Raw genomic sequence first — 15,891 nt, 5'->3', positions numbered from 1 at the left:
TTTGATTGTAAAGATGTTAACAACTTCGATAGTAATCATTGCTCTTCTAAGGTCATCACAGCAGATGTTTTGGCTTTAAAAATATGGTTGAATCATAAATCATGTCTCAAGTAAGAGAAACGATTGAATTATTAACAAAATTGTTGAGAAGAAATGGCACTTCTAAGGTTAAGGCAGAAGTGTTCAGACTGGCGAAGTTTAACAGCGATGAAGCAGTAAGTTACCAGATGCTTAGATATCATGTTCTTTTTTTCATTTTACCACTGACACTTTTATATATTGGCTACAGTACAGTACAGCTGCAGTATGTAAAATATATACAGTGCAGTACATTATACTATTTTAGAAGATTATTCGTGGATCATATGCACGTTTGTACATTGTTTTTAAATGAATAGAAAAGAAAGAAGATAAAAAAAAGTACAAATAGAGAAAATATCCATCTTTTAAATGAAGAGAAAAGAAAGAAGATGAAAAAGTACAAATAGGCCTAGAGAAAAGATCCATTTTACACGGACGGAGATGGTGGATGCCAGATCCCAGATCTGGGATACATTATTAATCAAACTTTTTTTTTATTTTGCAACGATTGTGAATCAAGTTAAGAGAATTTATACATTTTAATCAACTTATATCAATCACGCTTGATGGCTTTGATGGAAGCGCAGAAAAGGTCTTGTTAGTGTGGCCGTGGGAGGAAAACACAGTAGTACCTGGGGAAAACCCATGAAGTTGAACAGGTGATACTAAAACAGCACTACTTAACTGCATGGTCTCCAGCAATTTTTTGGTTCTGACGTCAACCACCCTGTAGCAAAACGAACCCCATTTGACACCGCAAAAGCTCCTCCTTGATCTCATGACAGAAAGAAATGGACAATAATGTCAGTATACAGTTGCATTTGAGTGTAAGCTAACTTTTACACCTAGTGCTGTTTAAACAAGTAGTGAACTACATTTAAACTACAGATAAACTAGTAGTGCACTACACCCTAGGAGGTGATGAACAGCAAAACCCCTATACAGGTAATGGGCAGTACCAAAGGCTACCTGCGATTTTTACCTGTACTGTATAAAGCTATCTAGCTGTTATATTCAAAGAGTTATTAAAAAGGTTTTGGAAGTTTAGTTTGATGTTATTATATGCTGTAACTAAGTTAAGACAGATTTACTTTATAAATCCTTTAACCAAGTTAAATTGTTCAAGCCAAGTTTCATTTATCCTTTGGTACTTTATATTTTGTATTGATTAATCAGTTATATATTTCATTTATGTTTAATTCCAGTAATTTTGTTTTCTTCACATAAAAGTATATAATAAAACATTTGAAAACAATTATTGTTACTTGAACATTTGATAAATTTAATTTATATTGTAGTTTAATTTCAGATTAAATTAAGCAGCATATTCACAATTTCATTTTTGATGTGATATTATGCTTATCAAAACCTAATATTAATTCAGCCCATGATATATGTTGTACATTCTATGTGTACATCCAATGCTTAAAGTCAGAAACCTGAACACATAAAGAAATTAATTAAGTAATCAAATGTACTGGTAATTAATTAAGTGATCATAGCATTTCTACATTTCAAAATTTGAAGTTTATAAAAGGTATATGTTACCTTTACACCTTGATCTTCCTTTACTGAAATAGTTGAAATTTCTGTGCAGGTATCTAATACTTTGAAGATCTAACATATTGGATCTGATTCCAGGTACATGTATCAGTTACAGGTAACAGAATGAGATAATGGCCTGAGGGAACAATTAATGTCATTTTTGTTATGAAATACATATACTGGCAAACTTGGGGAGGGCAACAGTTTTAAGCTTATAGTTATATAACACACATACATGTTTCATGTATCTGGAGCTGTGCTTGTCATGCAACACTTGAATTATACAACACTTAATTGAGCTTGTATTTGTAATTTCATAACTTTCTTGTATAAAGTTACCTGCTAACAAATATATTATATACACATTTGGAACTTAAGCCAAAGTGGGTTTTTTTGTTACAGTTCACGCTAACGTGTTTTTTGCAATATTGTTTAAAAACAAAATTTGGGATACATTATGATCAGCATTTAAGTGTTTCCCTATTGCATTAAGAAAATTATTTATTATTCTTTACCTTAAAATGTATAACTTATGGGGATTTTACCTCTTCTTGTACTTGTAATTAATGAAAATCAGCATATAAACTATATTTATTGAATATCTTTATTGTGAAGAAAAATGTATATAAAAATTAATTATTTTTTGATGATTGGCAATAAAAAACCTATAAATTATTGAAAAACATCCACAGGTAGATATTATATATGGGTAGTGTTAGATGCTAATTACCGATAGGTAAGGCAGAGGAGCCTGACCAGCATGCTATAAATGGACCCCTGGGGGGGGGGGGGGGGGGGGGGGGGGTAATTGGGGACTTGACAAAATTATAGCCAGGTGTTAAAACAGGCACACCTTAGACTGATCCTCATTTGATACATATATATATATAGGTAAGGTGTTATGGAGGTCCATAAGGTGGTGGTAAGGTGGTCCTGGGGCCCAGGTGGCCATGACAACAGGCATGTCCTGAGAGTACCAATTATACATATATACATGTACATGTACATAACTTGTATAGATATATTATATGTATCTTTCAGAACATAAATGAGAATATACAAAATTTCTGATTCTTGATTATGTACTATGAAATGATTTCATGGTTGAATTAACAGATATTAGTGAAGTAACATTACATTGAATTTAAAAATATTTTTGTCTGATAAAATAATAAATATTGAAATATATGTACATATACAGTGTACTTGAGAAAAAAACTACAAACAGTCATCAAGGCCTAAGGCAGAATTAATCATAAATATGAAATGTATATTAATTAAATCTAAAGAAAATAAATGAAAAGCATCAAAATTTTGAAATCAGGAAGATAAACCTTAATTTTACACTATAATGAAATCGTTTTAATAAAAATTAATGATAAAAAACCCACTACAAATCCAATTGATAGAGTTTTAATTCATCATGTGCAATATATCATATAAGAACTGCAGCCAATTTTATTTTGAGTTAATATTCGATAAAATTTTATCAACATTTAAATATACCTGGTAAAGTCAGGATGACAGATATAAGGCAGTCAATTAACACAGGTCTGTATATGTAACAACTACAGGTATGTAACACAAGTGTCCAGTGGCACTGTCCATTACCTGTATAGGGATTTGTGGTCACACATAGTCTTTAGAAACGGTGGGAAAATTAGATATAATGAATCGTGGAAATATAATGAGCTGGATGTAGAAATTGTTAATAGCTTCAAATATCTAGGTATGCTTTTTAATTACAATGGAAAATTTACAAAAACACAGAAACATCTGGCAGAACAGGGTAGGAAGGCATTATTTTCGTTAGCATCTGCCTTTAAAAACCATTGCCTTAACATAGAAACGTACTGCTCAGTTTTTGATTCACATGTAAGTAGTATATTATGTTATGCAGCTGAAATATGGGGACAGCACAAAGCGCCTGATGTAGAAAGAGTACACTTAAACTTTTGTAAGAAAATACTGAAGGTTCAAAAATCTACAAGCAATGACCTAGTATATTGTGAATTGGGTCGTTTTCCTATGTTGGTTGTTAGGAAACTAAGAGTGTTTAAGTATTGGCTAAAATTGAAGAAAACAGAAAACCTAATTGTGAAAACTTGTTATGATGAACGTGTGACAGAAAATGATAAGTGGGTAAGTAATATCAAGACTGAATTAGCAATATTAGGGCTTGATTATATGTTCGATGCTTTCATTCCGATCAACTATGCTTTTCAAATAATAAGACAGAGATTAATCGACATTACCACCCAAAACATTCTAGCAAAGATATCTGTTTCACCAAAAGGTTTATTATATCAACATTTGATAGATCATTTTTGTGTCCAGCTTTATTTACGTAAACCTATTGAAGGTAAATATAAACATATGATTACAAAATTCAGGCTGTCATGTTACAAACTGAATATTGAATTCGGTAGACATCATGGTATTATACGTAGAAACAGAATATGTAATAAATGTAATTTAAGAGATGTAGAGGATGAATTCCATTTCATTTTGATATGCCCTTATTATAATGATTTAAGGTTAAGATTTATCAAACAATATTATCATAAAAGACCATCTGTTTTTAAATTAACGCAACTTCTAAGTGTCCATAATGTAAGAGAATTGTCCAATTTAGGTAAATATCTTTACCTAGCATCAAAAAGGCGTAATTGAAAACTGTATTGATCATATAGACAAATGTATTATATATATATATATATAGATATTATCTTGGTTATTTTCCTCTATATCTTGATAAGCATGATATGTTTTCTAAGTAAAACCATTTTGAAAGATACATGTAAATTTTTTTTTCGAATTATCGTTTCATGTAAAATGTAAAATGAATTTATGAAATTACATGTCATTGCACCATAATATGATATTATGTTGGTCACTCTCCTTTTTACTTGTATAATTTATTAATTGATATGTTATCACATGTTGTCATTTTCACCTATGGGCCGAAAGGCCTACGGAATAAAATGAACTGAACTGAACCTGACTGGACGTAGTGCACTACAAGTTTACCTGTAGCTTAAATGTAGTGCACTACTAGGTTAAACATAGTGCACTAGTAGGAGTGCACAAGTGCGTAAAGGTTAGCTTACACTCAACTGTATATAAGTCAGAACTTGATAACAATGGTGTGTATATATACTTACAGTTTACGTATTATATATCCCATTTGAACAGTCCAATCACTAATTCACACCAATTTAATAATACTTTGATACAAAACATTTTGATACATCATTCTGACGCTTCAAGTACCCTATTTTGAAACATGGCGGCATTGATTAAAAATATGGTTTGTGTACGTGTACCAAGTAGAGCAAATATGAAGTATGAGGACAAATTTTTTTTTTTTTTTTTATGAAAACTTTTTGGTCGCCATTTTCAATCCAATTTGTTACAATGAAGTCTGGAAATCTAAATAATCATGATTGTGTGCCTGCCAAGTGTAAATCTGCCTTGGAAAGTTGGAGCTTAAACAGTGCCCGTTTTACCCTCTGACATTGTCAAACTACATGTACCTTTTCATATTGGAACTTCGAATCAAACGTTGGCCGCCTAGGTGTTAATACAATACAATTCTTGATTAATCGTAAACTGATACAGTTCATGGATATAAGATTTGCATATATACATTAAATTACAATAAGTTACCACTGTGCCACTGACCATTCATTGTTTTTGTAACCCTGATAAATACTAGCCGTAATATATAGAGCTCGGCTAGAGAGATCTTCTCTTGAGCTTGATCGGTTTAGTGTAAGACTAGTAAGCCACAGGTCCCGGGTTCGATCCCTAGCGGATGCAATGATTTAAATTTAATCAATCATGCGCTCTGTTACATTTTGTTTAAACTTGTGTTGTTATATGATCCTGGCATGTATTTGTGTATGTGGGCACATTTTTCACCTAAGTCTCATACATGAATATTGTTACAATATATTCCAACTCATTGGGTTTTTTATTCTTGTATTTTGTCACCAAGTTATTAACACCAATACAACTCAGGAGATAGCAAAATATTTATGTTATGAATGAAAAGTATTAAAACATCTTTTTTGTCAAGTACTAAGAATTAAAGATGACTGTTAGGTCAGATGTATAGGCCTGATATAGTTTATGATATTTGCTGATAATTTTACTTCAATGAACTGTTTTTTTCCTCTTCAGGCTATCCCATTTTGGAGACTCTTGTTTGAGTTACTCTATTTTCTGAAGTATGGAGTGATTGATGATGTTACCATCAAGGCATATTCTGAGCTTACTCAAGGTATAGTGTATGTGAATAGCAATTACATGTACCTATGGTGCACCCAGTAAAATCTAGGTCTAGATAACTCCTTGTATAATAAATAATGTGATACATTTTGAGGAGAAATTATTAATGACAGATACCAATAGAAACTGTATATACCCCCTATATATTGGACTTTATTTTTCTTTCTCACCATAGATGTCTTTCAGATGCATATACTTGTCTATATGCAGAAAAAAAAAGAATGCTTGCATTTTAAGTATTTTTCATATTTTTCAGAGGAACTTGCAGTGTATGTGAAGAAGAGTATGCAGAACCGAGGGTTCTACTCCAAAGAGTTTTCATTACTACCCATTGATATGAGTTCAGGTAGCAGGGAACTACTACTGGCCTTTGCCTGGCTCATGTGTAAAGAAAATGTTATTGTCAAATTCATGGAACAATGTTCATCCCCAGTAGATGAAAACACACTATCTGTATATGAGGTTAGTTGATTGCAATCTTATAGAATTACAGCAATGTTACAATGAAAATTTTATTTCCCATTCGATTGACAGGAAACTTTTATATTTTGTATTCTGTGTTACCGGTAATTAACCTATTAAAAGCACCTGCCCTACTAACTCACCCCCACCTTTCTTCCCTTATCTTTCAATATTTTGGGTGGGCTTCGAGTGCAACCTTCTGAGATTAAATGCAAAGTTTGTTACAATAAATGGAGCAAAGTCACAAATGTATGATTATTCGCTTTGAAGCATTTATTGTTTTCTTTAAAGAATCGAAGAATAGTGACATCTGATAGTGTTTCCTTTAAAGAATCGAAGAATATATAGTGACATCTGATAGTGTTTCCATCTGGGATACTTACTCTACAAACTTAAGACAATGATTGCAGTACTAGGATACCCCTATATATTTATCTGTATAACTGTTTTAACATACTGTGTAGAGTTGAACAACTCCATAATGCTAGGAGTTGTACCCAAATCTCAAGGCACTCTTGATACTGGCTCGGCTGTTTATACTCATACTTTGTTGTACATGTAATATGTTCTATACCAAAAAATAATTCTAAATGATTTGAAAGCTTTCAGTATATTTATTGATACTACATTTGTATATGGTGATGATACATGGTCTCTGAAAACGTTTTTGGAATGTTGTATTTGTCAGTTTGATTTGGAAGAGAATATCCATTCCTCCAACTACCTGGCCTGTAGTAAGTCTCTGAATCCAGTACAGAAGGTCCAGCATCTGCAGCTCCTCAATGGCAAGATGAGGTCAAGTCTGAAACGTCTGTATAACCTTCAGAGAGAAAGGGTCAAGCTTGACCACAAGGTACAGGATTCTTAATACTTGCATGTACAGTGGACCCGCGATAATCCGGACGCCGATAGTCCGGAAAACTCACAGTCCGGACGGAAATGCACGGGAACGGATTTCCGTAACGTTATTTGTACTCACCAGTCCGGAAATTCGGATTCCGATTCCGGAAGCCCATTTTGGGAACGGAACGTACTTTTTATTAGTAAATTTCCCTCACTAATCCGGACGATTTTTTCACCACAAGGAGAAAAAAATGTCGGGGCAAGTCACCCGTGTCGACATCTGTACAGACTATCGCTTGACACTGTGCGTAGTCATAGCGACCGCTGCCAGGTCATAGCCCCGGGTGTTTACCTGTGTTACAATGTGTAACTTTTGTTTTTATAACGGTACATTGCTTTTTCTCTACGACCTAGATGTTACAGAATTTATGCACAAACATACAGTACGTTTTAATTTAATCAATCTCAAATACATGTAATAAATTGATGATCGGTAGGCTTGTATTGGGTAAACACGGATATCGGCTTTGTAACACCGTTACGTGAAACGACGACTCATTGAAAGATGCATGTTATTAATTACATACACATTTACGTATTAAGCAGTGATCACAAGAACTGGGTTGATTACACACAAATTAGTCAATAGTCGTCTGATACTTAACTAAGCGTCACATTGTTAAGTGAATACGGGTTTAATAATTATATCGGACATCTTGGGTAGTTCTCGCTGGTGTCGCGTACTTTTAAATAGATAGCTTGGGGTTTCTGGTACGTAAAAATCATAAAAAAAACATGAACTGACGGTAAGTTGTAAAATCCGGGTATTTTATTTAAGGTATTTAACGTTTGTAATTTCTACTTGTTTGTGAACCTCCGGGACGTGACACATGTGCATGTGTTGTTTGTAGGTCACATATGCCCGCTATAAATAAAACAACTTTCACTTTACATGTTCTTTTATAAATATAGTTTATTTTGTACTTTCTACAAAACAAAACAAGAATCATATCAGAAACATAAGTATATTTATTGTTAAAAAGTCTGACAATTAGACGTGTTTATGAAACGTCACGGATTGTATATAATCAAGGAGATAACTCTTACATGACAATTTTTTGACCTGGTACACGAAATTCGGCAGTCCGGAAAACTCGTAATCCGGACGGTTTGGACTGGGAACGAAGGTGTTCGGATTATCGAGGGTCCACTGTAGTAACAGTCATAATCTGAAATTAAACTTTCAAATGTTAAAATGTTGATATTGTTAATAAAAAGATGTTACATCACTGACAACATAAAAGGCCCACAGTATAAAGACAATAAATGATAAAAAGAAAAATAAAGTGTCCAAATATCGATCACTTAAAGACCAAAAGCTACAAACAAAAATAGAGGCAGATTACAATAGAATTTCTTTGGGATCCACATTAAATTAAGATGAAATTGTATTTTAATTAGAAGCTCAAACTTTTGAAGAGTGCGGATAGAGTTGATAGGGTTAAACTTTGCTATTGTGTACTGGGTGCTGATGATGACATCTGGTGTTTTTGTTTTGGTGATATAAAGACTGTTGAGTGCTTGATGGACATATTAGCTTTCCATTATAGGTCCATGAGTGTACACAGGGAGTGTCTCTATCACCCAGTCTGTCACACCTCACAGCTCTCGAGGTTCATATGCTCAAACATCCGGAACTGTTGAAGAAGGTAGACCAATTACTTACATATTGAATAACAGCAGATATAAAATTACATTTTGAATTCTTGACAGATTTGATTATATTCACAATCTTAATTGAAGACTGAGGAAATTTCTTTTCATATTTGTACTAATACTTGTAGCTGATAAATTTTACATATGTGGCAGAATAATTATGAACTTTCTATTTCGGGCCATTTTCTTTGAATCTGGATTAAAAGACCACCTGTCATATGTGACCTTTTTTATTGACTCCCTTGGAAGGTCACATATGTTGGGTTTGACTGTAAATTGATGACGCTGATGACATGATGACAGTCGGTGAAAAAGTATTTCTGTGGTATTTGGTGTTTATTAATCTCCTTTATGAAGTCCTTTTACATAGGAATGATACAATCTGTGTTTTACAGGTATTTCATCTACTGGAAAAAGACAATGAACGGCTACAAATACTGTTGGTATGGTCTGAACAAGAGGAAAGGTTTTGGAAGTGGATGGTAAGATAAATTGTAGGACTTTCATATATTTTTATGCATCTATGAATATTTTGTATATTATTCAAGTGCCAGAATGTCAAGTATGATTTGTTTGGTTCGTTTGTTTGCTGTGTTTATTGCCCGTGAACAGCCTGTGTCATTTTGAAGTGGGGTCTTCTTGTAGTAGCTGGTGACTACCTCACTGAACAATATACAGAAGGCCCCTTGCATGCAATCCAGACCAGTAAGGGTAAATTGTCTTGCCCATGGACTCAGCCATGACAGCACAGACTGGTCTGTTTCTCAGCTTCCCAAGAAACACAAACCAGGTATGTGGTTGAACCACACACCTCTGATCTTCACCTAAGGTTACGGGACTGGCACTCTAACCGACTGAGCTATCGCGGCACCTGTCTTGTATGAAGACATAATTGAGCTACACTAATGAGCATTGAGTGATTGAGATATGCGTCAGACACATGTATGGATATGTATGTCTGGGTATCAAAATGTTGAAATGTAAAAAAAAAGATGGAAATTATGTGTGTGTTAGTGTGGATGAATATGAGAATCCCAAGATTGTATGTACTCTTTAATAAATATGGACAAAATATAAAAGGCTGATGTTTATATGTGTTACTATACAAGTGAGTGAATGCTTTGCTTTTTAGCCCACCATCATCAGATGGTGGGCTATTCAAATCGCCCTGCGTCCGTGGTCCGTCGTCCGTCCGTCCGTCCGTCCCTCCCTCCGTCCGTCCGTCCGTCCGTAAACAATTCTTGTTATCGCTAATCCTCAGAAAGTACTGAAGGGATCTTTCTCAAATTTCATATGTAGGTTCCCCTTGATGCCTAGTTATGCATATTGCATTTTGGGACCGATCGGAAAACAACATGGCCGACAGGCAGCCATCTTGGATTTTGACCATTGAAGTTTGTTATCGCTATTTCTGAGAAAGAGCTGAAGGGATCTTTCTCAAATTTCATATGTAGGTTCCCCTTGGTGCCTAGTTATGCATATTACATTTTGGGACCGATCGGAAAACAACATGGCCGACAGGCAGCCATCTTGGATTTTGACCATTGAAGTTTGTTATCGCTATTTCTGAGAAAGTACTAAAGGGATCTTTCTCAAATTTCATATGTGGGTTTCCCTTGGTGCCTTGTTATGCATATCACATTTTGGGACCGATCAGAAAACAAGATGGCCGTCATGCAGTCATCTTGGATTTTGACCATTGAAGTTTGTTATCACTATTTCTGAGAAAGTTCTGACGGGATCGTTCTCAAATTTCATATGTAGGTTCCCCTTGGTGCCTAGTAATGCATATCGCATTTTGGGATTGATCGGAAAACAACATGGCCGACAGGCAGCCATCTTGGATTTTGACCATAGAAGATTGTTATCGCTATTTCTGAGAAAGTACTGATTGGATCTTTCTCCATTTTCATATGTAGGTTCCCCTTGGTGCCTAGTTATGCATATTGCATTTTGAGACCAATCAGAAAACAACATGGCCGACAGGCAGCCATCTTGTATTTCGAAAATTGAAACTGGTTATCACTATTACTAAGAAACTAATGAAGGGATCTTCCTGAAATTTCATATGTAGGTTCCCCCAGGTGCCTAGTTATGCATATTGCATTTTGAGACCAATCGGTAAACAACATGGCCGACAAGCAGCCATCTTGGATTTTGACAATTGAAGTTTGTTATCACTATTTCTCAGAAAGCACTGAAGGAATCTTTCTCAAATTCCGTATATAGGTTCCCCTTGGTGTCTTAATCTTAAATTTTATATATAGGTTTCCCTTGTTTGAAAAGTACTAGAGGTTTCTTCTGAGTTTACACAGATTAGTAAGACTTAGAAGAAGAGAAAAGTAGAGAAAAGATCAATCTGACATGGAACCTATGAAGAACATTCAATGGTGGGCGCCAAGATCCCTCTGGGATCTCTTGTTATTGATGAAAATCTGAATAAAAGATAATTATAAAAAAAGGTTGCTGTGATGAAAGATTTATATTTAAATGTGGGAATATTACATACATTCTGTCGAGAAAATGCCATACCCTGGTACTGAAACAGTAATAATATTTTTACATTATTTCCTTACACTTAACGAGGACAAAGAACAATATGTTAAATGTAGGGGATTACTGAATTATTAATATGATACTTTCTTTATACAGGAGAGTGTCTTAGACCTTAAGATGCAGGACACGTCTATTTCTGGGGGTCAAAATGCAACAAAGTTAATGTATTACAACATTCCACCTGATAGTGTGAGCAGCATGGAGTCAGCTAGACTGCAGCTAGAGGAGGCCATTGTCAAGTACGAGTCTATCATAGAGCAGCTGGAGGATGTGTGGGAGTCCAAGGTAAAACTTTAATGATGTCCGTAACAAAGACAGCTTAAGGAATTTGTTTCTTATCTTTCCCAAAAATATGTTTTATCATGCAGCATTAATTGTCTATTTAAAGTTAAAGAGAAATAATCAGAATTTGTATTTACTGCATTTTTACAGTGAAATATCAGAAATCATCAACTTGATAAAAAAAATTATACTTGCATTGATGATATAACTTGTGTTTTGACCTATCAAAACGATGGTCCATTTCTAATCACTGCATTGAAATTCGTCAACTTTTTGATGCAAATCCAAATGAAGTGATCGAAGGAAGAATTAATAGTCATTTTCATGAATTTCTGCAATATACATTACTGTAAATAGTTTTTGATAAAAAAATCATTTGACCAAAGTTATGCAGTCAATTGTTATATTGCTATAATTCAAAGGTAAGTCATTCATTATCCTCTATGTAAACTGAACATTAGGTTGTAACATTCTGTTGATTGGTTGCCATTCTATATTTTAGAAATGGATGAAGGAAGGTAGCTATTATGTTTTTGTTCTGAGACAGTAGTTGAGGTAATCTTTCACTATAACCTACTGTGGTTTGTTACAGAGAAGTACAGTAACTGAACAGGAACTGGACAACTTGCTCACTTCCATCAACATGGAGATTTCATTACAGCGAGCAAACCTAGCCCTGGACAACACAGAGCAAATGCTACAGACTTATAAGGATCCAGGACTGTTTTACCAAAGAAATACAACCAATAGCAGTAAAAAGGTATCAAACCTGCAGGTATCGGCCAGAGAGCGGTCTGGACAAGGGGATAGTCCAGACCCACCCACTGACATTCGCTCAGAAATTGCAGTTCTTGAGGCACAACTTAAAAGACTAGAATTGGAAACTCAGCGTAAACGGTCACATTACTGCTCTGATTTGGATGCCATAGCCAGTTGCATACCTGACTCTATTTGTATTCAGCCAAAAGGATATCGGTAATACACCTGTGGCAAGGTACAACTGTGTGAGTGATAGGGCATTACATGGCGTGCATACAGCATCCGTTATTCTACAAAGAAGGGAAAGCTAATAGAAGATCAGCAATCCGAGGAATAGCCAATGACGGCCATGTTATTACTTCTTACTTAAGACAGCATTGTTCAATGTTTGATAATTAAGTAGCATTTTTTTGGCAATTCCAGCGTACGAATTAAGCTTTGGTCATCAGTCTACCATCTATAAAACTGGAAGGTGCTCTAAGATTGTAATTAGTCCCTAATTGGTACTACTAGAGGTGGCTATAGGTTTGTAATTAGTCCCTAATTGGTACTATTAGAGGGGACTATAGGTTTGTAATTAGTCCCTAATTGGTACTACTAGTGGGGACTATACATTTGTAATTAGTCCCTAATTGGTACTACTAGTGGGGACTATACATTTGTAATTAGTCCCTAATTGGTACTACTAGTGGGGACTATACATTTGTAATTAGTCCCTAATTGGTACTACTAGTTGGGACTATACATTTGTAATTAGTCCTTAATTGGTACTACTAGTGGGGACTATACATTTGTAATTAGTCCCTAATTGGTACTACTAGTTGGGACTATACATTTGTAATTAGTCCCTAATTGGTACTACTAGTGGGGACTATACATTTGTAATTAGTCACTAATTGGTACTACTAGTGGGGACTATACATTTGTAATTAATCCCCCATTGGTACTACTAGAGGGGGCTATAGGTTTGTATAAACAATGTATGGTACTTTGTTAATACTTAATTTTGTTCCTGGTGCAATTTTGCAGTAAATAATATAACCTACTGTATTTTTTTACACCTGGAGATGGCAGTGTCCTGTACTATCATACAGAGTTATGTCCCCTTGTTAAATATCTAGTATACCATTTGACAAATGCCATATTCACTTAAATTGTATCTGGGTGGCTTAATGTTGCATACCAGTATTGAAAATGGATCATTTTGCTTCAGTGTATCAATGATGTAAGTTTAGCATCTATACTTAATTTATCCATGCATTTATCAGAGATAATAGCAATATTCTGATGTACATGTATGTAATGCCTGTTACATAAGTAGAGAGACCAGTTCATGTGAATTGTGTGTATGTTAAAATCATTGTCTCCATCTTCTGCAATTCACATGTTCATTCTAACTAAAATGTTATTTGTGGATCTTAACTTCCATTATGTAAATTATAGTCGGCTACAATTGTACACAAAGTAGAGTTCAGTTTAGGAAAGAGGATTCTAGATCAAGATATAATTTTGATTACATACATTGTTTGCATGTTTGGATCAAATTTCTTATTTAACTATCTGAAAGAAATATAATTCAATAGGATAGTTATAAAACATGACTGCTTTATAAAAACTAAACTATAGTGAGTTTAGAATTGAGAATAGTGAATTTCAACATGAAACATTCATGACATACCTTGATTTGTTTTATTGAATGAAGTATTCTGTTGTTAATTTCCCAGTTGTAAAGCATTAGACACTCTATTAAGATGGACATATTTGTTTGAGTAAGTAGGACCACTGTTTGTTGTGATTAACATATCTGTGATTCATTTGTTGTGTTATGATATTTGATTTTGAATTTTGTATAAAACAATTGCACTCGGTTAATATTTATGCACAGAACCATATCGGTCTATGAAGGTCGTTAAAATGATGAGTGAAACTTGCTACATGGAAGGTACAGTGGAGAGTCGTATGTTTTTCAGGAGAATGTGAAATAAAATAAGGATAATAGTAAAAAAAATCCCTTTCTAAATTGATAAAATAATGCAAAGATAATCATTATATAGTGAATGTATTTTAGCCTGTTATATAATTTAATGGCATATATTGGAGCAGTATTAGGAAGTATATATATATATTTATGGTCAGTAATTATAAAATGATGACTCTTGCGTATCAAGTAAAAGTTTGCATGTAATTTTTTTTCGATCAAAGATGTTTATAAACTTTTCTAAGTTGTTTAAATAGTGTTTATGCTAACATTACAATTAGATTCATCAGTGTTCACATATTATTTCCTTTGAGATTATGCTATATACCAGTAGGCTGATAAGAAAGCAATATAATGTTCTCTGCTACATTTTTCCTTTGAATGACCTCAAGAAAATTTACACCATTTTGTTAAATCATTTCACTTTTTCTTTCTTTAGGAATTCTGTCCTGTTTGACAATGATAGTTTAAAAGTGGTAATTCTTGATATATCCACATAATTTTTGTTTCCATTACGCCATCTTTAAAAAATAACTTGATTTGCTGTAACACGACCAGGGGGTTTTACATATGGGTTAGGGAGTGGTAAACGTTATTTTTACTCTGTTCTTGAAAACAGATTTTCAACCTTCAATACGAAAACAAACCAGGATATAAACTGTTTGGAAACCATTATTTATTTTGTGATCTTATACAAAAGAAACACACGCCAAGCTTATTTGGGTTTAAGAGACGTATTTTCAAACTTGCAAAGCAACTTCCAGACATAAATTTCCGGATCATTAAATAAAAAATGCTTGATTTTTCGCAATAAAATTTTCTAAGTAGGCATATTTTTTCTGGGTCGGGCGGGTTACGCCAAACCAACTATATTTTTATTTTGGCCTTATCAAGGTCAGACTGACATATTTTCTTCTTTTATTTATTTATTTTTTGTGGATTAACAGCCGATAAGAGCCAATGACTCCTGCAGTACATGATAGTACCACTTAAACTAACACTTGCCCTGTGGAATATAGTCCATGAAATGTTTACATATTTGTGTTTTATATTTATGCAGTTACTTAATTTATTTTTAAAGTTCAATAGAAAGACTTTGTTCTATCATGTTCAATATTTTAGATTAATAAATTTGTTTCTTTGTGCATTGTGTTCTAAAGCATTTGATCAGGTATGCATTATTAGGGTCCTGCACTGTGAAATAAGGTGCCTTATAGTAATCAGTTTGTCCATCCATCCATGTTTTAGTTTTTGCACATCTCAAGTTCTATTTGGCCAATTGCAATCAGACTTTATCCAGTGGTTCCTTAGAGAGTTTCTTTGTGGTCTTGAGATAAAAGGAAGTCACTGTTGCTATAAATCAGTTGATGTACTGT

At 34.0% G+C, this 15,891-nt stretch overlaps 1 protein-coding gene across 1 annotated transcript; it reads left to right on the top strand.

Moving 5' to 3' along the window:
* The first annotated feature begins 63 nt into the window (after window positions 1-63).
* Window positions 64-15,660, top strand: LOC117323644 (tubulin epsilon and delta complex protein 1-like). Its single transcript, XM_033878971.1, has 8 exons — window positions 64-215; window positions 5,812-5,911; window positions 6,176-6,381; window positions 7,070-7,234; window positions 8,835-8,933; window positions 9,336-9,422; window positions 11,593-11,781; window positions 12,371-15,660. Exons 1-8 carry the CDS (start codon window positions 102-104, stop codon window positions 12,755-12,757), a joined length of 1,347 nt encoding a protein of 448 aa, XP_033734862.1. The 5' UTR covers window positions 64-101; the 3' UTR covers window positions 12,758-15,660.
* Window positions 15,661-15,891: the final 231 nt, after the last annotated feature.

This window comes from Pecten maximus, chromosome 3 (genome assembly GCF_902652985.1).
Source record: "Pecten maximus chromosome 3, xPecMax1.1, whole genome shotgun sequence".
NCBI lineage: Eukaryota > Metazoa > Mollusca > Bivalvia > Pectinida > Pectinidae > Pecten > Pecten maximus.
Note: the sequence above shows the minus strand (reverse complement) of the source record. Positions and strands in the feature narration are given on the sequence as shown.

Coding starts and splice junctions, on each gene's coding strand:
- LOC117323644 (XM_033878971.1), top strand. CDS start 102: ATGTCTCAAGTAAGAGAAACGATTGAATTATTAACAAAATTGTTGAGA. Junction 5,912..6,175: donor ATATTCTGAGCTTACTCAAG/GTATAGTGTATG, acceptor CATATTTTTCAG/AGGAACTTGCAGTGTATGTG. Junction 11,782..12,370: donor AGGATGTGTGGGAGTCCAAG/GTAAAACTTTAA, acceptor GGTTTGTTACAG/AGAAGTACAGTAACTGAACA.